Source organism: Leptonotus elevatus, chromosome 8 (assembly GCF_054856555.1).
Source record: "Leptonotus elevatus isolate MCC_2025b chromosome 8, RoL_Lele_1.0, whole genome shotgun sequence".
Lineage (NCBI taxonomy): Eukaryota > Metazoa > Chordata > Actinopteri > Syngnathiformes > Syngnathidae > Leptonotus > Leptonotus elevatus.
This window is the reverse complement of record NC_141246.1, coordinates 4946735-4971605: the sequence shown is the minus strand read 5'-3', so window position 1 is coordinate 4971605 and position 24871 is coordinate 4946735. Positions and strand designations below refer to the sequence as shown.

Sequence of the window (24871 nt, the reverse complement as noted above, 5' to 3'; positions counted from 1 at the left end):
CCGTTTCACCGGTGTAAGTGAATTTCCGTCGCCGTGTGCATTATTCAAGCGGCGGGAATTATTTATCCCATGTTCATTATTTATATTTAGACAAGTTAGCTTGTCCGCGGGGAGCAGGTCTCATTTTCAGACTGCTATTTTGTAAACAGGCAGTCACACGGGCGACAGTTCCTCTGATTTAAAGAGACAGGCCTACTTACGCAGAGTGATGCCTACCTTGAATTCAAATGGAAAGCCCATCAATTTTTCATCGTCCTCTCCCGTGCGACGTTTGCGTCGTCGTGCCGTGCCGTGCTGTGCTTTGCGCTCTCTCTCTTTGGCATCCTGTTTTTTCCTTTTTCTTTTTTTTCCTTCCAAATCCGGACAATGGGGGACGGGGAGGTGAGCTGGAAAAGCCACAAGTGATGAAAGGGACACAGAGAATTATTTTTTTTTTTTTACTTTCTCATAATCTTGAGTATAGTTCACTACAAATTAAACCTATAAACACCAAATTTATCTCAACGTAACACTTTTAAGGATTCATTTACACTGCCAGAACTTTACTCTACAACTAGGAGCTTTAGGAAGACTTCTGGTGTGATTGTATTGCAGGAAGTGTCTAAAAATGAGTTCTGTGATAATTTATCAGGGCCAAAAAGAGCGTACAAGGAGGTTCGTACTTTTTCAATGAACAAATCGGACTCTTCTCGATAAATTAATTGTAGTTAATAGCAAAGCTTCAACGATAAAATGTGTGGTTAAGCTCACTTTTGATGATGAACATTTCATTTATAAGTTCTTATTTATAGTTGTTTTGATGTCATTAACCTTTTTTTATTCCGATTTCAGATTTTCAATTTGCTTGAGGTTCAGATTTTTTTTAGGGGGCTTTTGGACCAATACTAATAAAATCATACATTTTATTTTTAAAGCACTTTATATTTGACATCAAACCTCAAAGTGCTACAGTGAGTAAACATAAAACACATAATAAAACCAATGTATTAAAACAAATTAAAAAAAACACTATAAATAAGATAAAACAATCATAAAAATCACAATTTATACGTCTTTCTAAAAAGGAAGGATTTAAGTCCTTTCTTAAAAAACAATTGTTGATGTTTTCTTTTTTTTCTTCTTTTTTTCTCTCTCCCAAATTTCAGGTCTGCTTCTCAAGGTTTTTAACTTTGGGACTACATTTTTTGTTTGAGAGATTAGTTTTCTGACAATCTTCCGAAGTTGGTCTTTTTGGGACAAGCTTCTTGATGTGTTTTTTAGAATTTGACTTTTGGAATCTAAGGTCAGAATTCCTAATTTTGTTTTTGTTTTGAAAAATCAGTCCAAAATACAAACAAATATTCCTACTTGAAAATTCTATAATGAATGGATTTGATGGAGTTTGATGGATTTTGTCCCCCCCCCCCCCAATACCTAAAATTTCAACACAAGCTCGTTCCAAAACTGGAACAACTGGAAAGTCTGATCAAAGATATGAATAAATGTTCGGTCCTAAAGTTGAACTGCTATGAATTAGGCCTATGTTCTAAAATTTAAATTTTTAACCATTTTGCCCAAAAGTTAAACCAGTCAAAGTATGACATAAAATGTAGTCAAAAGTAAAATAGCGCAGAATTCTGTCCCTAAATTTCACAGAAAAGTTGTTCTTAAAGTCAAACTTCTGGGAATTACAACCTAAGATTAGGTTCAGAAGTTGAACAACTTGGAATGCTGACCGGAAATTTCAACACAAATTTGGTCCATAAATGGAGAAACTTTCAAATTCCACCCAAAAAAATGTAAGAACATTTTGGTATGGAAGTCTGACGAGTTGGAAAACTTTCTGATAAATTAATTATCTATACACGAGCAAAGTTCGCTGGGATGACACTCAAACATGCAAATACAAATGTTTTGTACAAAACAAATAAAGAACAATGAAGAATAGAAATCGGTAGCTGTAACGTAAGCAAATCTGAAAAAGTGACTAATTTGTGACTCATTTTCCAGACGCATCGTGTTGTTATTAAGGCAAACGGCGTGAAACTCCAATACGGTTCTTGGCTACTTTGAAGAACTTCTCAAGTGACAAGTGAAGGTGTGCGTGTTGGTCTACGTTTCAGCTCAGCGACGGAGTAGAAAGACGGGCCACATGGTCGGACCAGACAAGCGTGCGCGTGTTTGTTCGCCAGAGCTCGCCGAACAAAATGGCTTTTCAAAGGGAATAACGTAGAACAACATCATGTCAGCTTTAAGACGCACTTCTATATTTCCTTTTGGGCTGACATTAATTTTGAAATGGGGCGTTTTTTTTTTTTTTTTAAAGGGATAAAGGCGAACGTCTCCGATAAGAAACGCACGAAAGACACGAAGCGGCGCGGGTGTCAAAATGGCGGTGAAGTATTGATGAGGACAGAGCGCGTCTTTGGGCGTCTGAGAGGACGAGCGCTGTTCAAAAAGGAAAAAGAAGTTCCGCGCGGATGAATTTTAATGCCCGCCGCCCGACTCTTGACAATTCTTTGTCACCCTTCTTCCTCTTTTCTTTGTCTTTGCTGTGACATCCAAACAGACACATGTGGCGTGTACACACGGAGAAGAAAGAAGATGGAGGAAAAGGAGGAGGAGAGCCGGGTGGGGGTCGGGGGTCTTTATAAAAGATTCATCACAAATGTCTCTAATCCACTACTGCATTGTCAAGAAGATGTTATAAAGCACACATTGTAAATGGATTCTTCCCTCACTGACTAAAGTCATTTCAGCGCAGAGACGGGAGGGGATGCGGGGGAGGGGGCGGGGTAACCGCGACGACGGGGGACGGGGTGACAGAAGACGAGTGCGAGCAGATGAGCAGCACTCAGCGTCGGGACGGACTCCGCATTATACAACGTCCCGTCCCCAAGCGTATTCTTGCTAATGTACGGGCTGGCCACGCTCCCACTTGATGGGGGGTGGGGGGGGGGGTGCCCCGTCCGCTCCAGGAAGTTGCTCTGTGTTGAAAATAAGCTTGTTTTTCAGGTTTGTAAATAATACAGAGTCAGGAATCAAATACTGGTTGTTTAACTTTTTACCTAAAACCCCCAACCAAAATTTGCCTCAAAAGTTAAAGTTGACAGATTTATGGAGCAAGTTTGAGCTGAAATGTTTAAGTTTTGGTCAGAATTCCAAGTCTGAGAGACTTCCAGACTTTAGTTTGAGTTTTGAAATTTTGGTTGAAAATTTAGGAGAGAAAATGTTTTTTCTTTCTCGAATTTTAGATCTGAATCGCGTTGACTTTTGGTCTGTTTTATTGTAATTCTTGGCCACATCAAAACAAACTTTGGATCAACTCTTCATTGAAATTTTAGAATTAAATTTCATGTTCTTAACCTTCGGACCCAATATTGTTTGGAATTTCAGAATTTTAAGTTGTTTGAGTTTTGGACCAAACATTATATGAAATTTTAGCTTAGAAATCTGATTTTTTTTCCCTTTGGACCATCACAATTTAAAAAATGAAAATTTGGGGCAGAAACATAATTCCGAGTTTTTAGACTTTTGACTCCCATTTTACTGTAAAATTTAGGAAGGAAAAAACAACAAACTTTTGCTTAAATTTTTTGGGGTGAAATTTTAGTTTTTAAAACAAGAGCAATAACATAATTAAATAGGACTGTAAAGAATTTAACATTTTGGGCATCCAAATTGAATGCTGCAATTCAATTGATTGTTCTGCTCCTTCTGCTGTGCCCACCTTGGCCACTGGGAGGCAGTATAATACTGTGCAGTCATGCAGACACAAATGAAGAATAGACTTTTCTTCTACTGCAAATGACCGGAGTCATTTGAGATGCTGTAATACGAGTCATTTTTTGTAGAGGATAAAGAATATATCTCTGTTAGTATTGTTATAGTATATGAACTAAATATCTGTTGCTTCTAAAACCGTAATTATTGATGTTAACCATTAGCATTTTAATGGCATTTTGCATAGTTTATTAGCATTAAGCTAAGCACATGGCAAAGCTATGTTGTTTTAAATACAAGAATTGTTTTATAGTATTTTTGAGTTTACGGCTCCTTTCATGGAAAAATTCGTAAGTTGGCTCACTGCACAACACCAAAGGGGCGCATCTCTAAATTCGACTTGCCTGCATAGTGTAATAACCCCATAAAAAACAATCCAAGCATTCACGTTTGTATAATTTATAACATTGCCACAGACAGAAAGTGCGGTTGTTCCCTCTGTGTATCCGATCTAAGCGGTCGCTGCCAACTTTTTTGACATCTCGCTGGCCTGCTTGGAAAGCCGAAACCGCTCTGCGTCGTACGCCCATTTATTCGTCACCGCCGGCAACCGGCAACGGCAGGTAAAACAATATGGATGGTTTATAACGTTAGCTTTGGCTGCGGGCACCCGGCCATCAATATCACACAGCCTTCTGCTGGAGGACACGGAATTTGAGCAGGAAGGTCCGCGCCGCCTTTCATCTCGCTTCAAAATTAGCCGCTGTCGTCCCGTAGCAAAGTGACACAAAGTCTCTCGTGCTTTTAGTGGCACTTTGGAAGATAAGACCTCAGTGGAGCAAAGAATAATCACGCCTTTCTGCTCTCAACTCGTGCCTCCTCGATCGCAGTCCATATCGCATATGATTTATTCATTCCTTCGTGGGAGAGATGTGGAAAATAGGTAAGGAAGTCACAGCAAAGGTGCGCTCCACACCAATAGGAGGTTGCTCATGGGCTCTTGGGAAAAGCTAATGTACTGGAATGATAATACACATACTAAAAAATATGATTGGCAGCGAGGTATTTGATTTAAAAATATATATGCCAAATTTATAAAATAATTCATTAAAAAATGAAGACCCAAATTTTTTACAGAAATGTGAAGCAACTAGTAAATCTGAAAAAAAAATAAAATAAAAAACAACAACTGCGAATTATGACCTAAAATTTAGAATTGTTCCAAAATTCAAGCATATTCAAACTTCCAATTTTAAAATGACCCAATATTAAAAAATATCCAAATTTTGCCATAAATTGGGAATTCCCACCTAAAAATAAATACAATTAAAATAAAATAATAATAATAATAACTCCAAAAGTCGAACAATGGGAATGCTGACCTAAAATCTGGTCCAAACTCAATCAACTTAGAATTTCTGAACTTTAAACATGTAAGTCTATAAGTCAAACATGTTAGAATTCTAACTTGAAATTTGGTCCAACTAAGAATTCCAACCTGAAATTTGAAAAAAAAATTCAAATAACTCTGACTAATTATTCTGACCTTAAATTTGTCCAAAAGTGAAACAACAATTGTGAGTTTTCAACAAAAATGTGTCAGAATTCTGATAATTTTTTATATATATTTTTAAATAAAATAAGTCTAAAAGTTAAACAGGAATTTTGACCTCAAATTTGGCCCAATGTCAACAAATTTAGAATTTCAACTAAGCTTTGGTCCCAAAGTCAAACAACTCTGAATTCTATCTTAAAATTTAGTCCAAAAAACAACTTGGAGTTACAACCTAAAACTTGATCCGACGACCTACTAGGGCCCCAGTTAAAGTGGACTGTAACCATAAGAAAAAGTGAAACTTTCATATTCACATCATTGTTTGAAACCTCACCAAACCGTATTCTTGATTTGCAGACGTGCCGCCAGTCTACAAAGTTTTTACGAAACTGTTGTTTCTTTGTGCTGGCTTGCTAACTAACCAAACAACAACTATCACTTGTAACTCTTTTCGTGTCCACGTGTGGCCACTTAAGATCCCTGATCTCCGCCACCCTTCCTCGCATCTGTTCGCACATCTGCGTCCCCCAACTGGCGCTCGATTAAAAACACATGAACCAGGCGCTCGTTAGTTTACGGCAAGGATAATGCAGTTTGTGTGTCACCGTCGAACCGGGGCACGACGCCCAAACTTTCAAAGTGTGTATGAATAATTGGAAAGGAGCGCAAAAAAGAAAAAAGAAAAAAGGGGGACGAGAGGTTGTCGGCGGGGCTGCGTTGAAGACGAAAAGGAGAAGTGTATGTGAGAAAATGACATTGTTATTCATGCGAGTCTTTGTCACATGTCGAGAGGGAGCGATGCGTTCCCCAGGGCGGGCTTTGACACGCCGACGTTCAAACAAAGTCAACAACTGTTTTACTCTGATGCGCACTTTTAGTCTTGCTGGAGGCGAGGTTTGCCTGCCTTACATTTGCTCGGAACACGAAGATCTCCTCCTAGCAAGTGGGTTGGTGGTATTTACAGTACATGAAACGAGTACGACCTCCAGGGAAAAGGTATTTAACATGGAACATTGGAAGCGTACGTCAGTGTGGCGATGACATATTTACCCGTTTATGGCCGTCAACAACACGGAGAGTTGTGTTTCCCCCCCGCTAAGGTTAGCTGATGTTTACTGCGAAAACTTTACAACAAAAATGAATGATGAATCCCCATGAGATCTGCTTAGGAAAAAAATTCCAGAAAATGTTTTTTCTTTATTTTCGAGATTAACTCATCCACTGCCATTGATGGCTATAAACGTCAAAAATTAATTTGAACTATTTCTATTAGTTTAACTTTTCCACCCCACTTTTGTTAACAAGAGTATGAAAATCTAGAATTTGTTATTGTACATTTATAGGAAATTTGTGATCAATCGCGAGTTAACTACTGAAGTCATGCGATTAATTACGATTAAAAACTTTAATCGCCGGACGCCCCAAATTTTAAATAATATTTTCTATCTTTTTTTTTTTTTTTACTTCATTCACTGCCGTTGATGGCTACAAACAACAAAAAAACAATTTGAACTATTTCTAATAGTTTTACATTTTTTTCCACTTTTGCTTACAAGTGTGTGAAAACCTAGATTTTTTAAAATTGTACATTTAGAACAGATATAAAATTTGTGATTAATCGTGAGTTAACTAGTGAAGTCATGCGATTAATTACAATTTAAAAAATTGTATCGCCTCTTGCCCCTAATTTTTAATAATCTTTTTAAAATGAATTCATGGCAGCGAATGAGTTAAATTAATAATTTTACAAGAATTAAAAAGAAAAAGGCACATAAAATAAAATCACAGCAAAATGTAATGTCATATTTTTTTTATATATTTCGTCATAATTTTCAATATATTTTTTATAATGATATAAGGGGAAGTCTATTTACTTTTTAAAACATATATACCCCAAGATAAGAACCTGAGTTCTGCGCCTGAACCGCTTTCTTGAGTCCTTGGGGACAAGAATGTCCCAAACTAAAAAAAGAAAAATAACAAAGAAAATAAATTCAATGTTATAAATAAGATAAATTGACACTTGGAGACTTTGAGTTTTTGGTCCTATGCATTTACATTACAATTATAACATGCGTGACTATCCAGTCCAATATAAGCGCATGCAACAAAGGACACCATTGATTTTGATGAAATAAATAACACGTTGCTGTAAAATGAACCCATTTCCCTTACTTCTTCCTTTTAAATGCAAATTGGCTGCTGCTTCATTATAACGTGTGGCGAAACTTCATTAGACACATTGATTTTCGGGCGGCGGCACCGCAGTAGGCCCTGTAGGCACAAAGGTTTGTCTCCATGCTAACTAACGTTAGTAGCGGCTCGAGGCTAGCACTACGCGAGAAGCTATATGGCACATCTGGAGAGGTAACATTTACATAAGCTTCTCTTTGTAAATGGGAACCTTCATTAACATCACGGCGCTTTGAACTGGAGACGAGGCCGCGAGAGGTGCTACGGCAGATTGGCGAGCCGTACTACCGTTTTCTCGCATCCTGTTTATGACGAGTCTTCCAGGAAGGCGGTGGAGATTCAAGTTTTATCCGAAAAGCAGTGGAATGAACTGATTTTTAGACAAAAAGACAAACAACCCTCCCACTCCCAAATATAAAACATATTTGTAAATCATTTTCAAAAATTTTCGAAATCAATTTTAATGTGCTGGTGTTGACTGTATAGCGATGACAAACTAGCTCGAGAGTTTACTTGACAGTTAGATACCAACTTTGATAGACAGCTGGGTGACAAACAGCTGGATAGAGCTAGCGAGGACGAAATAGCTAGTTAGCTAGGGAGATAAATGGAAACCTTGTTAGCTAGCGAGCGACAGCGATATTAGCAACATATAGAGCAGGACAGCTCGGGTCGGGATATAAATAGTTTGATAGTTTTAGTGATAAATCACTGCATAGCTAGCAGCTTGCAAGAGAGAAAAATGATGAGGCAGAAGGTGGTTAGACATCTAGCATGAAAAAAAAGAAGCTAGATTGCTAGCGAAATAACTTGATAGCTAGTTAGATACCGTATATAAACAGCTAGATAGCTATAGCAGCTAACTAGAGAAATAGCTAAATACCAAGAAAGAACTAGTTATTTACATTAGCTCTCTTGAGAGCTAACTAGCTGGATAGTTAGCAAGGCAGCTAGCTAGTATAGTTGGACAGTTCGAGCAATAAAAATATACAAGTTAGGGAGAAAAGTATAAAGAAAAAACATCATGCTAGGTAGCAGGATAGCAAACTGGGTTTCACCTACACTCAGTGAACACATTTTACCTGAGGTCATCCCGGCAGTCAAGTTAAATTATTCAACATTTTATGCACGATAGAACACAAAATCACATTTACCTCCCTCAGTACGGTCGCTTCTTTTCCGGCTTTATTTTTATCTACATCTCCAATAACCTACTCTATGCCAGTGATCTTCTCATTTCTCACGCTAAAAAGCCACGACCCAACGCTTGGGAGATTAAGGCCCGAATCTGTGCATTTACGCTTCTGAAGAACTGACAGATTGCAAAAAAGAAAAGTGTAAGGTTTTCTTTAGAGGATGGTTGCATTAAGTGCATGTGTGTGTGTGTTTGTGGCTTAACACATTCTGCTTTACATTTTTAAAAAGCAACACACACAACACATGGTGAGTAAATTATTGAAATTTTCTTGTCTAAAACCTGTCTAGCTCTTGTAAACAAGTGTAATTTGGTGCACGGTGAGCACAAATACCGCATGTCCGTGTGTAATTTAAACATCATTTATTTATTCGTTTGCCTGCCGATAGACTGATGGAGGTGAAAGATGTTCAGTGTTTTCTTATGATGTAGATCTGCGTGCCCAATTCCAAATAAAAGCGAATATCCATTTTTTTTTGCTGAAAATCTGAATTATAGAGAGACCATATAAAGGGTACATGTCCTGTAGTTTTACCATTCCCCACACACTTTAAACACATTTAAACGGCACAATATATTAGGACACTTTTTAAAATAACGTCTGTTGTGTGTTTTATAGGTTTAAGTGTGTTTTACTCATATTTTATATGTGGTCTTCACTGTATTCTGATGATGATTATTATTATTTTTTTAAATGAGGAACATTTGATACTGTACAGAGACGTATAGTTCCAACGATGAACATATTGGGTAAGCAACAGGAAATGCAACTGCCGTGCGCTCTCGCCACAGGTCTGCTCGATATACAAATGCAGTGCTGCTCAGCCTCTGGCTAGCGGACATCATGACTCGCTAGAAATATCTTGTTAAAATTTCTAATTCAAGTCTTAAGATAACAAGAATGGGAAAAAAAACGGGAAAACCCTAGTTTTGTTGTTTTAAAAATGGACACTCACTACCCAATCTGGCAGCCCCTGGCCACCTGGAATAATGACGAACAACCATCCGATATTCTCCTTCGTCTCTGCCGAAAAACCTCCAGACTCACCCCCACAGTCTCCTCGTATGATTAAGGGTCAAGTGTGCCACCTCATCTCCAGGCCCTCATTAAAAAAAAAAAAGTGGGATGGGCTGGACATGGGGTGGATAGGCGACAGGGAAGAGAAAGCGAGGCCGGGACGCCTGCCCTGGCACACGGGTGCTAATGAAAGCCATGAATCACTGTGTGCTCTTTTTTAAAAGAACATATTAGCAGCATCATTAACTCTGCACAAAGGCCAATAGACAGGTCGCCCCACCAGCAGGCCCCCTGCCCCACCCTCCTGCCACCCACTCTGAGCGCTTTCATATCCCCTGGAGCCACCCCTCATTAGGGAGACCAGTTTGACTGTGTCCCCCTGGATGGATTTGACTGAGATCTAAGACGTTAGCGGCTTGTGAGACATGTTTAATTATAACCTCGCCCCGTCCCCCCCAAAAAAGCGAGATAGTCAGCTAAAGAGATAGTGAACTAGCCAGACAGACATGTAAATAGCTAGAGAGCAAACTCCTGGAATGATAATGATTAAATTGGTAGCTAACTACTGAGATGTGTAGCGAGTTAGGTCTCTGTGTAGCAATAGAAATATAGCAGCTAGTTTGAGAGAGGTATAAAGCTAGCATGAAAAAGACATGGCTATTGCTGCATTTGAGGAAGGTGGGAAGTCAGACTTTGCCAGCTTCATACCAGGAAGTATGCATGGGAACGCCCGTTTGAACTCGGAAATCCCAGTTGCAAAGTCGGAAAAAAAAATGACCCGACTTCACTGACCGCTTTAAATCTGACGTCACTCTCGACAATGGCAATCTTCCGTAGAGACGCAGACCGTGAATGGCATAACATAATTTAAAAGATTCTAAACAGATACTTATTTATCTTTAGTTTAGTTATTTGACGTAGGTACTTATAACACAACGTGCTTTGGAATGCCTTAACCGGAACAACAAACAATTTATCGGGATTAGCCATCTTTGTTGTTTACGTTTTGAGGTCAGAACTGGGTGAACCCAAGTGCAATATATCGGACTTCCCACTCTCCTTGAACGCAGCATAAGGTAGCAGCACACTAGCTAAAAAGATAAATAATAGGCTAGTTTGAGGGATAGCCAGATAGTCATCTAGAAAGAGAAGTCGATAGTTAGCGAGAGAGAAGGAAATGACAAACTTGATGGACAGCTATAGTTAATATGGGAGCCTAGGTAGCTAGCTACAGTCAAAATAGCTCTACATAGCTGAAAGGCTAGCTGGAAATGGCTCGATAGGCCGCAAGACAGCTAGCTTGACTGTTAAATAGAGAGTTAGTGAGAAACCAGAGCCCTATCTCAAAAGAGAAACAGAGGGTTTACTGGACAAGGGTGGCTAACTAAAGATATGCTTCAGTCACAAAAGATGCATTGCTACCTATGTAGCAAGACAGCTAACTAATAAAATAGCAATAAGAGCTAGCGCTAACTGGCTCCACACATTTGATCATCATACAAGTAACCTTTGCAATGAAATGGACAGAGTTAGCAGATTTCATGTTTGTTGCTATTTGGTTTCGCAAAAAAACATTTCGACGGACACGCTCCCGTTAACCCGCCACTTCCTGTTTGAACCAAACAAGCCCCCCCCACCATACCCCCTGCAGACGCCCTACAGCGCCTGCCTGTGGTGAGTCTTCAGGGGCAGTGACCTTTTCACACAGCCTCAGGACAAAGTGGCTTGCCCTGGAGCGACAACCACCACTTTTTACCTCCCCCCTACTATCCAATCCAACCTCACTTACTCCAGGACCTGTTGTTACCGGCGCAAACCCCCCCACTCGCTATCCTCCAATGTACATTGGGGAGTAGGCCCGGGCCTCATTAGGAGCACCATGATGAAACGGGCTGAAAGGCCCGAGCGCCGACTAGAATCACAGCAGCATGAACCGGCACGGCTCATCTCATCGGCGTTAAATCATGGATAACCTTTCTCCCCGCTATCTTATAACCGTCGACCCCCTCCCCTCATCTCATTTTTCCAACCCCTTATTCCCCGCTTCCTTCTGCTGCGCCCATTACCGCTACGCCGCACAATTGTTACTCTCGCTGCTCCGCTCGCAAAGAGGCATCAAAGTTTAACGCCGAACAACTCTGCACAGTTCTCGGTCGCGTTGCGTGGAGTTCGGATTGTCTGTCTGAGATTTTCATCATGTGGTGCAATTCCATTTTTGATTCTTAACTTTGCTGCCAAGTAACACATAACTTTCACGCTAATGTCGAGCGCAGGAGCCGCATGGTCGCTGTCTGGTGAAATTCACGTACAGGGGAGGTTGGTTCTCGTTTTTTTTTTTAAGAACTGAGCTCAACTCAACCTAAAGTCGACCTTTGTAGCTGGGTGCACCGGACGAACAACGGTGACTATGATGGACTCTGTGGCGAGGAAGCAAAGATGGCCGAATACCTTTGGTGTCCGGCATTCCTGGTCAACTGATGTTTACGGGATCGAGGCAACTCCATGGACGAACTTGCGTGCTTCCCAATCGGCGCTCTCGTGCTTCTGAGGAAAATCCTAAAGCGCTTGCGATGATTCAACAACAACAACAATCAGCAGCAGCCTTAATGGCTACCGACCAGTTTCTATGACACTTCGAGAAACTGGTTCAATGTCACATCAATGTCCTGTCTCCCACCCATCTTGGACCCACATCAGTTTGCGTACGGACTATTGCCACGGGAGACAGTTCGCCAATAAATACAACCACATCGGTTGTTTTGAAAAGGTGCCAAATTACGACAGAATAATGCGTGTTTTAGTTTAGCGACTTTTATCGGCCATGTTAAATAGCACAAAACTCCAAAAGCTGGACTCTAACCGAAGACGAGTGCTTATCTGACTGAAACACTTGGCCAGTAATTGTTTTGGTGTTGTCTATATGTTTTGTTAACGTAACTACATGTTTTGTAGCAGTCTACAACCTCTCTGTGCCTTTTACTAACCTCAACCATTACCGTCCCATGACGTGTACCCCAACCACTAGCCCGACAATCATTACCGGCCTGTTAGCTTAGTAAGTTAAACGTTCGTCTTTCGATTCCCGATTTAACATGGCTGCTAGAACATGGCCGATAGAGGTCGCTAAAGTACAGTATGTACCAGTTGGTCGTATTTCGGTGCACGGTAAAACGAACAATACGGTCGTTATTGTTGGAGGGCTTGTTGCACGGGACTCCAAAATGCCATCTCTTAACTGAAACAGCATACTGACAATAACATTATTTACCTGCTAACTGGATCAGATACTTTCTCTCCGACCATGTAAGGAGAGTCCCCATCTCTCTACGACCCTGAACACAGACTCTCCACAGGGTAGGGTCCCCTACTGCAGTGGTCCCCAAACTTTTTTTCCGTCACGGACCGGTTCATAAAAGTCCACAACTTTGGTGGACAACTTTTCAAATATGTCTGTTTTTTTACTCGTTTTGCTAACTTGTTGACTTAGCATCAATGCTACGCGACCGAGCTATTAGCATCTTGACATTCGTCAAAAGTCCGTGGTTGGAACAGAGAGACCGGTCACTTTTCAACAGAAAATATTTTCAAGCCTCGGCTAATCAATGAACCGGAAGTACAGTAAGTATCCTTTTAACTGTGCGGCCCGCCACGGCCCGGCCCGGCCCAAAGTGGCCCACGGCCCGGTGGTTAGGGACCACTGCTCTACTGTACACACGACGGTGTCAGCACCCCAGCAGACAACTTTTATTTTATTTTGGGGGCAAATAATTAATTAGGTCCTTCAAAGATAAATCTACATTTTATTTAGTTTTGTACCACTCAGCATTCATAATATAAATAAGTAGCTTTTTTTCTTTGAAATAAAAAAATAAATAACACGACTCTATATATTTATGGCATTCTTATTCTGCATTTTAAGTGTTTTTTTTTCTTTCTCCCGCAGTGCTTCTTTGGCTTCTTTAATGCCGCTCGTCGCTCCCCCCCCCCCTTCTTTTTTTTTTGCGGGATGATTATCATATACCCGCTCCTCCATCTTAGGGCTTATTAACCTTTTTGTTGGAATATCTGGAGCATAAAGGGCTCATTAAACATTTACACACACACTCACCAGTATGAAAAATTAAGAAAGCCAAAGTTTTATTAACCTGTCGTCACACTACTACTAATAATAATCTGCTCTTGTGTCTTTTTTTGCACATTAAAGCATTTGCGCTGCATAATAATGTATCTCTCCTTGCATTGATTAACTCGGCTTTAATATAACATTAGGTTTTCCTCCTTAAACTGGCTTTGTCGTAGAATTATGCTTTTAATACAAGGTGCAAACTTAGCAATGCGCGTTGCCTGCGGAAATACAGATTCCTAATTATCAGCCGCACCGATTTTTTTTATGAATATATTAAAAAACGGCAGCCGTCTTGACCCCTCCATAGGTGTAGTTGATCCACAACACTCTGGCATTGCAAAAGTGGCTTTCAATAATTTAAAGATATAGTCATGAAAAGGAGCCGGTATATTGCTCTCGGTAGTTACGCCTCGCTGCTCGCTGATGACATTTTTAGACTTTTGGGCACTTAAACGTGTCGCTGCCGTCTAAAGAGAATCAAGCCGCCACCCCCATTTCTCACCGGCTCTGATGGCATATCAAACGAGAGAAGTGTCGCTTTGATTCTTTTGGCGGTTGGCGTGCCCGAGAAAGAATACCTGCGGGCGCTTACACCTGCGTGTCAAGACGCAGGAGTTACGGCTGCGGGTTCAGCACCTGTGTTGGGGGCAGGGCAATAAATGGGTGACTGGGATGGAGGGCGGGAAGGAGCAGGCGCGTTGCTTTCGTGGCACAAAAAGTAAATCACAATCAGATTGATCTTTCATTCGTTTCAGTGTATGAGAATTTTCACAGGCAAAAGCGGAAGCCAAACAAAAACTTCATTTTTCTTCCTTTCGGACACGTTATTACAGGTTGCATCGACCGCATCGCATCATTTGCAACTTTGGCATCCGATGACTGGGTTCGCGGAATACGAATTCAGAATCAAGCAGCAAAATCAAATCCATATGTATCCATCTCAAATGGCGGCCATTTTGCCACTTGCTGTCAACTGAAAATGACATCACAGTTGCTAACGACCACTCACGGCTCAGCTTGTGAGCATCTCAAACTCAGAAGCAGGCCTAATGCCGTGTTTAGACTATAATAATAGAACAAATTGCCGCCGTAACTGATATAAAAAGTAATTATTAATCAAGTCACAAAATAAATACATCAAAAACTGTTTTGAAAATAGATTATTGCTGTCTGGAAAATAAAAGTGAAATTCAATAAACCAAAAAATAAATAAACCAAAAAAAAAAAGAAAAAAAAAAAAAAGAAAAATAGATTATTTGCTGACCATAAATCATTGATGAAAATTAACAAATAAATCAATAAATAAACAAATAAATAAGTATCCAATATGAATGAATAAATACACAATACAATATAAACAACAGAAATGGAAATCTACTATAAGATCTTTGTTATGTGATTTTTTTTCATCAATAAAATATAATTCTAATTTTGACCTAGTATCGTCATTTGAACAATTCAAAGTCATACGCTATGCTACTGCCAACTCGGTTCTAATACAATCACAAAAAAAGCCAAATAAAACACAGATTTCCTTTTTGTGAGTTAAAAGCACGGCCCAAAATAACACCCAACACATGGCAGTCCGGCGGGACGCGCGGGCAAACCCGAATGTCATTCTCCTTCAAGTCATCTTCCGCCATGAGGTCGGGTTGAAAGCCCACCCACCGCCTACCTACCGTCCCATGTGCAGCATACAGTATAGCTTCCTTCCTTAATTAACACTCACTCTGTGGTGTAGCGTTGCAATACCGAATGAATATTTCAGGCCCTCAGCGCCGCCACCATTTTGAATAGGCCTTTAATCGAGACATTCCCGGCAACCGCTCGGGCATGAAAAATGCACCAGCCACTTAAAAGCAATGGCCAGTCACAAGGAGACACTCCGAGACCCCCTCAAGACCCACCGTCACTCAGCCCCAGATGATGAGGGAGTGCGTTTTCATCACACGCATCGAGCTGGCGAGATTAGCCGAAAATGGTTTGATGGTGAAACATTAGCTCCCTTTAAATCTCGCGCCCACCCAGCATTTTTCAAAACCGAACGCGAGGCTTAATAATTCAAGCCGGGCACATTCGCCTCCGAAGCCGTATTAATCGTCGCGGCGACCCGACGCTTCTTTTGACGTATTTCAACTGTTATCGTGGCGAAGAGCTCATTACCCACAGACAGAGACAAGGCGGGAATTGTGAGTGAGCTCTTAATGGAGAAGTGTAAAAAAAAAAAAATTAGCCCGAACACTCAAATCACTTTAAAATTAAAGTCAAAATATTATGTGGCAGAAAACTTTATTTATTTATATAAATGACAATGTTTTTGTGACAAAATAGAGCAGAAAGTAGGATTTTTTTATTTTTAAAGCAATACTTCTCATGAGAAATAAATGAGAGTGAATGAATTCCGAAGGCTTTGGGAAAGTTAAGGTTGCATTTATCATATAAGAGTAAAAGAAAAAGAAAAAGAAAAGTTAACCATTGTATATATATATATATATATATATATATATATATATATATATAATTTTAGTGACCCTGTATTCTCTTTAGATTTGTAGTCGGTCAAAGGTTTGTTTTAGATATTTCAACCTGTTGTGAAAGTCATATTTTGTTTCTTTTTATCATGACTTCATTTGCATCACAATTACACACAACAAATAGAATGACATACAGAAAATGCCAATCACAGTTTGCATATTATTATTATTTTATTTTAACATCTCCCCAGCTATTTTCTGACACTCATCTTTTCGCATTCTTTCTGCTCTTTTAAAAACACTTAAAATACCGCAAGGTGGCACCAAAGCCCATTATTATTATACGTTTAATTAGTTCCGTGATCTTGGTCATGAATAAAAAAAAAAATCTCCATTGAAATGAGTGGAAATGCGCCACATCGTGCTACTTCTTGTGTGTGTGCCTTGGCCACCAGGGGGCAGTATAACACAGACATACAGATACACGCACATGAAGAAGAGTAAGACCAGTAGAGCCCTACTTTTTGTTTTTTAAGTCCGTTAATTATACGCAGACTTTCGCTATTTGCGGGCCAGCATGGTCATATTGACTGTCTACATGTGTTGCTGTCAAATCGACGTTGTTTAAAGGGTTGTAACACATCGAGGCTATTCGTCAATGACATTTTGCATTGTGTGTTGTCATGGAAAAAAACAGAGGCAATAAAGCAAACCTTGTACTTGAAATATAAATAAAGGAGAGAAACCTAACACGTCCCTTAATGAGTGTAGCCTCTTCAGCTTTTTTTGTTAACGCGCAACAGCCCTACATTAAGGCCTCGCCCCAAAGGTCCGCAACACACGTCCCCCTTTTGTCTCTAATGGACTAGTCGACGACGACAACAAACGGCGACGAGAGTGATAAGACGGGGAGAAGTTAAAGTGATGGGGGGAGGGGGAGGGGGGGGGGGCGTCGATGGCTGAGACAACAACTGACATCTCAGGGAATTTCACGGCGCCGGCTAATCCAATGTGATCGGCGGAAGATTTTAATATTTAAATAGGCCAGCAGAGGCACCAGAAGTTGCTAATTAAATTATAACTCATGCTTGAAAAGCAAAAGTGCATGTGTTGTGGGAGCCTAAATTATTCACGGCCGCCCTATATCTCGTCTTTCTGTTAACCTGAAGACAAATGGCACTTGCGAGGGGCCTTTTTACATTTCTCGCTACCTCTATCTGTCTATAGGGTGTGTGTGTGTTTGGTGGTGGTGCTGCCACTGTCAGGAACAAGAGCAAGGCAGCCTTGTTAAAGGGGGGGGGGGGGGCTCACCCATCAGGGCCCAAATCCAAACAGACTGGGCCCATGACTGAACAAGCAAAGAATTAATGCGGTGTGCTTAATTGATTCATAATTGAGCAGCAGTTATAAAAGTAATTACAGTAACTACAGTAGTGTAAGGGAATACTAATCAAAATCTCAGTAATGTCACTTAAAGATGGGGGGGGGGGGGGACGACAACCCAAAAAACAAAGACAGGACAAAAAAGGCATAAAGTGATGGATTGTAATTGAAAATGTAAATTCAGTTTTTTGTTTGGATATCTATGAAAAAAAAGTACTGTATATGAAATGCAACGATTATGAAAATCCATTCCTTCAAAAATATTTCTGATATTTCTACTTTTTTTTATTATTAATATTTGTTTATGTTTTATTTAAGGTGCATGTATTGTTTTTGCATTCATTTTTAAAATGATTAATTAGGGCAATGACAAAATGCCCACATGGTGAATATTTTTATTTCATTTTTACATTATTTCCATAAATATTTTTGATAATCAAATAAATAAATAAATATTGCAAAATGTGGAATTTGAAATGACACGGGTTTCTGTTGCCGTCCAGCCTCCTTTCTGTGATTGGCTGGCTTTTCGGTGACTGTTGCATCATTGGACAAAAATACATCAATAATTATAATAGTTTATATCCCTGGCAAACTCAAGAAAACAGTGACTGGTCATATGTACTGTATATTAAAATGTTTTAAAAGTAACTGAAAATAAAGGCCACCCAACATTGTCACGTTATAAAAAAAGATGACTCAAGTGTGTGTTAATGAGGTGCCAGACAAAACTATTGTACATTCCAGCGCACTACATCATCCTCCTTACCTGCTTATTAGGTCTCCAAAAAGTATCAGAAAAAAGTTTATTAATTAATACGCCCTTGAAGGATGTATGAGACGCTCACAATATCTACGAGAAGCGTGAAATATTAAGCACGGCCGGCATTCATATTAATGGCAAAATTACACATACGTTGGAGGGATTCAATTAGAAGCGGGAGCCGGCATTGATGGCGTGTTCGTGTCAAGCTTATAAATGTACTTATGGCTCCGGGTTACAAGATTTTCATTCATTATTTTATAGATATTTATATATATTTTGTCCTCGGCCAGGTATGTTCGCTTTGGGCTACTCAGCCCCGGCGGCGTTATTCCCCGCAAAAAAAAAAGAAAGAAAATGGAATTACATTTTTGATGGGAACTAATTAGAAGGACCCTGAAATTCCTCCAAACTGTTGCGTCTTCCTGCGCCTATCACTTATTGAGGGGTGCTGGCTGTTCTTCCCTGGCCGGTAAATAGAGGCAGAAAAAGTTGTTTATTAGCAGTCATTTCATTTCATTTTCATTTATTTCAGGCAACAACTCTCCTGCGCGAATGGGTCGCCTATAACCAAAAAAACTCTTCAAACTCCCTAAAAGTCACTCAAAAGTAAGAAACAGGCCTGGAAAGTTTAACATTTTTATTATTATTTTTTTTTTAAATGGCAGCTCTCGACCCCAGTTTCACCATTTAACATGTTCAGTGGACATGTCTATCACAAGATGCATGAAAGTCAAAAATTGAACAGGAAGTCGGCCATTTTGGTTTGAAGCAGGCATTTTGAGGGCAAACTCGTAAAAATAAATGGCCTTTGACACCAGTTTTACAGATGGAGCTCGATTTGTGAGGACATGTCTATCATAATAGGACACACGAAAAAGTTCCAAGAACCCAAGTCCGAAATTGAACAGCAAGTCAAACATTTAGGTTTGAATTACATTATTCTAGTGACAAATTTGTCACAAAAAAAAAAGGGGGATAAGAATGTTAAAAAAAAAAAAATCAAGACCATTTTGGCTCGAAGCAGACAATTTGGGCAAAAATTCCAGAGCTCGTACTTTGACAAACTCCAATTAAATTCCGCCCAAATGGGTTCTGATTGAAAGCAGGTATTCAAGGACAGAAGGAAAATATTAAACTGAAGATTTTTCTACATATGCCATGTCGTCAAAAAATACATCATTTCCCACTGATCTTCCATTTGTGCTGTTAGCTAAACAGGAACTCTGTTTATAGATGATCTGTGGCTCATTGGCTCAAGCGACCCGAAAGAACAAGTTTGTTTATATTCGGCCAAAGATGGTCAAGGGTCAAACGTACTTTTCAATCCAAGGCTACCTTGCCCCATATGGAACTGGTAGCCAAGATCAAAAACCTGCTGTGTTACTGCCCTTCTCAGTTGATTTGTCCCATTTTAAGAGCTCATTTTAGTAAAGCAAGAAGCCGATTGATTTTGAGTGGCATCGAAAGATGGCGGTGTTAAACTTGGGCATGTTTATTTGAAAACTTTTGAGAAGATGGGAACAAAAGGCGTCGGGTTTTGTTGTGGTGTCTGCGTAGCCTTTAGCCTCTGTCTTCACAAACACCCCCCCCCCCCCCCCCCAGGGCATCCCCTTATGCCTCTGGCACAACAGAAACAAATAAACGTAATAAAATAATCGCCTTTAAGTTTGTAATTGTGATCATAAAGAAACACTTCTCAAGAAGCTCGCGACGGTCTTGATTAAAGAACCCGCGCTACTTCAGTGACAAGCCGGCATGATTAATTGATGGCAAACAGTGGAATTTGTGCGTGTTGCTTTGAATAATGTTCAAAAACTGGCGGCCTGTAATAAAAGCGCGGCAAGAAAATTCCAGCTCATTAACATTTCATGGCCAAATTCTCTTTCATATGAAAGAGCCAATATAGCCTGTCACAATCCATCAGGTGTCCAGAGAAAGTGAGATGACACGCTGGAAGGATGGGGAATATGTCATCTGTGGCGCTCACGCCGCCTCTTTCTGGTTGTCACTTTGCCCGTGTTTGCCTTTAAGCCGACGCTGTTAGGAAATGTGGCAGCTTTCAAACACTTGCGTGGTGGCGGCGGCGGGGCGGAGAAAAAAAAAAAGAAAAAAAAAAGAGGAAGTAAAAAGTGGTTTTGCCGTCACAGAACCTTTGGCTGACAGGAGCCACGGGAGGCTGAGGAGAAGCGCACAAAGCGCAGGAAGACATCGCTTGTGATTTATTATCCGTCTGCTGCTCCCATGGATCCATGTTAACATTCGTGCCTACCCCACCGTTGGAGAATCTGCGTCTGTCCCACACCGAGACAATCGGCCAACATCCGTGCACACCCTGAACCTTCAACAATCTGTGCCAACGGGGTATACGCCACAGAGGAGGCGGGACTTCAGACTTAGCTGTGTTTCTGTTTCCTGTTTGCAACGTGTGGGCCGGGTCCCAGTTCTCGCGCTTCCTCCTTTGTGTCCCTCGGTTGCGCGTTCCCGTCGACGAGTGTTTGAACGCGGCCATCATTGGCCGGAAACGACGCTGATGTGTGAAACCCGGAAGTCCGTGGCATCTACCCCATGTGCTGCTTGACCCAAAACCGGGAAGAGCCTTTGCTCATCCTGAAAATTTGCCAAACTGCCACAAGCCACAAAGCCTCTGAGAGGTTCTCCTACGGACAGACGAGCAAAACTAGAACTTTTTCGGCAAAGCACATCAGCTCTATGTTCACAGACACAATAACTCATTCACTGCCATTGACGGCTATAGACGTCAAAAATTCATTTAAACTATTTCTATTGGTTTCACATTTTTTTCCACTTTTGTGAACAAGAGTATGAAAACCTAGAATTTTTTTTTATTGTACATTTAGAACAGATATAAAATTTGTGATTCATCGTGAGTTAACTAACGAAGTTATGTGATTAATAATAATTATCGCCTGAAAAGATTCTTAAAAATTAGGGGCGTCAGACGATTACATTTTTTTATTGTAATTAATCGCATGACTTCAATAGTGAACTCGCGATTAACCACAAATTTTATATTTGTTCTAAATGTACAATAACAAAAATTCTAGGTTTTCATACTCTTGTTAACAAAAGTGGGAAAAAATGTGAAACTAATAGAAATAGTTGAAATGAATTTTTTACGTCTATAGCCGTCATTGGCAGTGAATGAGATAACAAAGTATCCCAGAAAAAGAACACTGTCCCTACTGTGAAACATAAAAGGGGCTCCATTTTGTTCTGGGGCTGCTTTCCTACATCTGACACAGGGTGTCTTCAATCAAACTTTATTAATATAGCACTTTTCATACATTAAAATGCAACTTAAAGTTCTAAACAATTAAAACATCCATAATACAATAGAAAAGAAAAAACATCCATCCCCCACCTACAAAAAAAATAAAAAATAAAAAACATGGCGGGGCCCAGAGAAACCAAGTGAGGAAAGGCACCCAGGAAACATTGGAAATAAAAACAGTTAAAGGCTAAAAGAAAACAGAATAAAAGTCAAAATCAAAGCTAGAAGGTAACATGATAAGTGTTTAGGAACTAAAATAAATAAATAAATAAAAGGGTTTAAAAAGATTATTTAAATGCCAAACTAAAAAGATGTGTCTTGAGCCTGCTCTTAAAAATATCAATAGTCTCTGCAGACCTGATGCCCTCCAGCAGGGTATTGGATCGGTTCAGGGTACAATGAAATCAAGACTATCAAGTTATTCTCGAGAGAAATGTGATTGGTCTCAGTCCTAGGCAGAGGTGGCAAATCCAGGTCTGGAAAGTAAAACTCCTGCCGCAATCTGGCTTTAGCCACAGGTGCTTCTACACAAATGGCTCCCAGGAGCTCTTTTTTTTTTTAAACCTGCTGGTTGTGTAGAGGCACCTGTGGCTAAAACCAAACTGAGGCGGGGATTTCATTTTCTGGACCTGGATTTGGACTGAGACCAATCACATTTCTCTCTAGAATAACTTGATAGTCATATATATAGACGGGATAGACGGGATATATATATATATATATATATAAAAACACATACAGTTAGTGATAAAGCATCTTAGCAAAGTTCAATGCAATCCAATGGGCCACAACTTTTTACGTTGCAGGTGCCGTCTATCCCGACTGACTTGTTGATTCATGCTTTCATTTTCAGCAATGTCATAGCACAAATCAAAAAGGGCGTCTTCAGCATGAATTAGATATTGAATATTATGCGAAAATAATGAACTTTAAATCACAAAAACCTCCCAGTGCAACTGCCCCTGAGCACGCAATGCCACATTTTGCAAACTTTAGATGTGATTCCAAATGAGGATCAATGACACAATCACGTGGGCATTATTATTTGACGAGAGCTCAGTCAGCACACGGCGAGACCGTATAGTTATACAAGAAGGTTCCATTACAACACCGTATGCCCTAATGGCAGCGCACGAGTCTCTAATGGTGCTCGGGCCTTGTGGAAAGAAGAAAATAAGTCGACGTAATCTGAAAAAATGCTGACCCCTGAGTGGCGAAAAATAGGTTCGTCTGTCATTTTCGAAGGTTTTCAGCCGTTTATAGCTCACGGGGAGGCAATTAGAGCCTATTGCGAGGGACTTTTGACCAGAAAAACAGGGTACAACTTGGACTGGTCATCAGGAGGGAAAAAAATTATATTGAAGGGTACAGACAAACCTGGGTTCAAAGCCTGCTTGGGCCATGTGTGAGCGAGAGCGTGCTAACCGCTAGCCTAGCGTCGCTAGGCGATACTCCAGTCTAACTAAATCGGAATAAGAGTTTGGGTACTTCTGATTAGCGCATTGAGGCCAAAGTGGTTTAGCTGGAGGACATGGACAGCGTCTTCCAATCCAAAGTGTCCCAATATAGAGCGGTCGAAGTTCTAATGTGACCAGGGTGACCACTTGTGGATGCTCGGTGGCAATACCGCCCTTATGGAGTCTGTTTCTGACCCATTTGGCAGAATTTGTAAAGCTGGCTTTGTTCCTGATGTTCTGCCTCTAGGTTGTTGCCCCCTACTACAACACCCCCCCCCCCCCCCCACGGGCCCCCACGGACCCAAAATTGTTGTAACCTTGTCGCTAACATGCTGTGACCCATTGCCTCCATCACACACCCCTGCAGCCATTACCTCTGTCGCGGCGCGGCCACGGGGAATAGATTGCATTAGTAGCGGGAAGAAGTGTGTAGGTGTGATATGGATGGTCCTCGCTTTTACAACAGTGGCGGCCAATGATTGGACAATTGACGATTAGCTTTTTTTTTTGGCTTGTTCTGGTTACTTTTGCGTTCACCTCATCAAAAAGAGTGCTCTATTGTTTTCTTTGTTTTGTTTGAATATTAATGGTGGTTAAATTAGTTTTACCTTCAAAGTTAAAATGCTACTTCAAAGCATTTTCTATCTTAGCTCGCTTTTCGCAAGAGGCAGCCTGATGAGAGATTTTTTTTTTTTTTTTAAACCATTGAAATGATACTTTTGAATGTTTTGAAGTCTGACGTCAACATATGTATCGGCGGTACGAGTTGTAACATACCCGAAACCAAAAGAAACCAGTTGGAGGAGCATGAAAAGAGAAAAAAAAATGGGAAAGTCAACTACCCCAAATTCACGACAATAATATGTTCTATCCATTAGTCAAAAAATATCAGGTTTCCATCCAATTGTTTATGCAAATCAATTGATAATAAATAAATTATCGAATAATTAGATTTTTTTTTTTTAAAGAAATTAAAATGCTACTTTCCAGTACAGCCATTACGACAAGCGAAATTCCACGAGTAATTTAATAGCCACTAAAATTTTAAAAAACATTTTTTTCCCCCTATCAGATAAAGTCTAAATGAACCTCTTCCACTCACTTCAAAATAGTAACTGGCACCAAAATCCCACATGATGGTGACAAAGCAATATTTTTGGCTTTGATTTGAACGCAAAAGAAAAACAAAATATGGATTGAGGATAGATTCCCACCAAATAGGAAAATGTGCACCGTATTTCAAAATCGGACATCGATATATCATATAAGACAACAATGGTTTGAGAACGGTACGAAAGCCTGGAGGAAAAAAAATAAATATGCACAACATCATTTCGGCCGCTGCAACGCGCACACGCGCAGATAGTCACACACTGATTAAGACTGACTCGCACCTCATCAAGCGTCCCCTCTCAGGAGACGAGGGGGCCTCATTACGGCAGACAACAATGACACCGTGACTCTCGTGCTAATGGAGTAGCAAAAGTTGCGTCTCGGCCCCGGACCGAGCGCTCGCGCGAGCATGAAACCCGACGCGATGGCAATGCCTCGTGGGCAAGTATTATTCTGACTGTATATCATTAGTGGGAGTGCGTTTTCTAATTAGCGACGGGGCGGAATAATGAATACGGCTCCATTAATCAAAAGGTAATATATGTAAAAGTAGTGTTTCGTGGCCTCGGGGAGGAGAGTGAAAGGTAGGGGAGCGGG

General features: G+C 40.3%; 1 protein-coding gene across 1 annotated transcript in view; it reads right to left on the bottom strand.

Moving 5' to 3' along the window:
* LOC147169334 (uncharacterized) overlaps positions 1-24871 on the bottom strand; it is a 126793-nt gene that overhangs the window by 35528 nt on the left and 66394 nt on the right. The window contains exon 3 of the mRNA XM_086082409.1: positions 217-386. Within this exon, the coding sequence (XP_085938535.1) occupies positions 217-240 (24 nt within the window). The 5' untranslated portion in view covers positions 241-386. The remainder of the gene's footprint in view (positions 1-216; positions 387-24871) is intronic.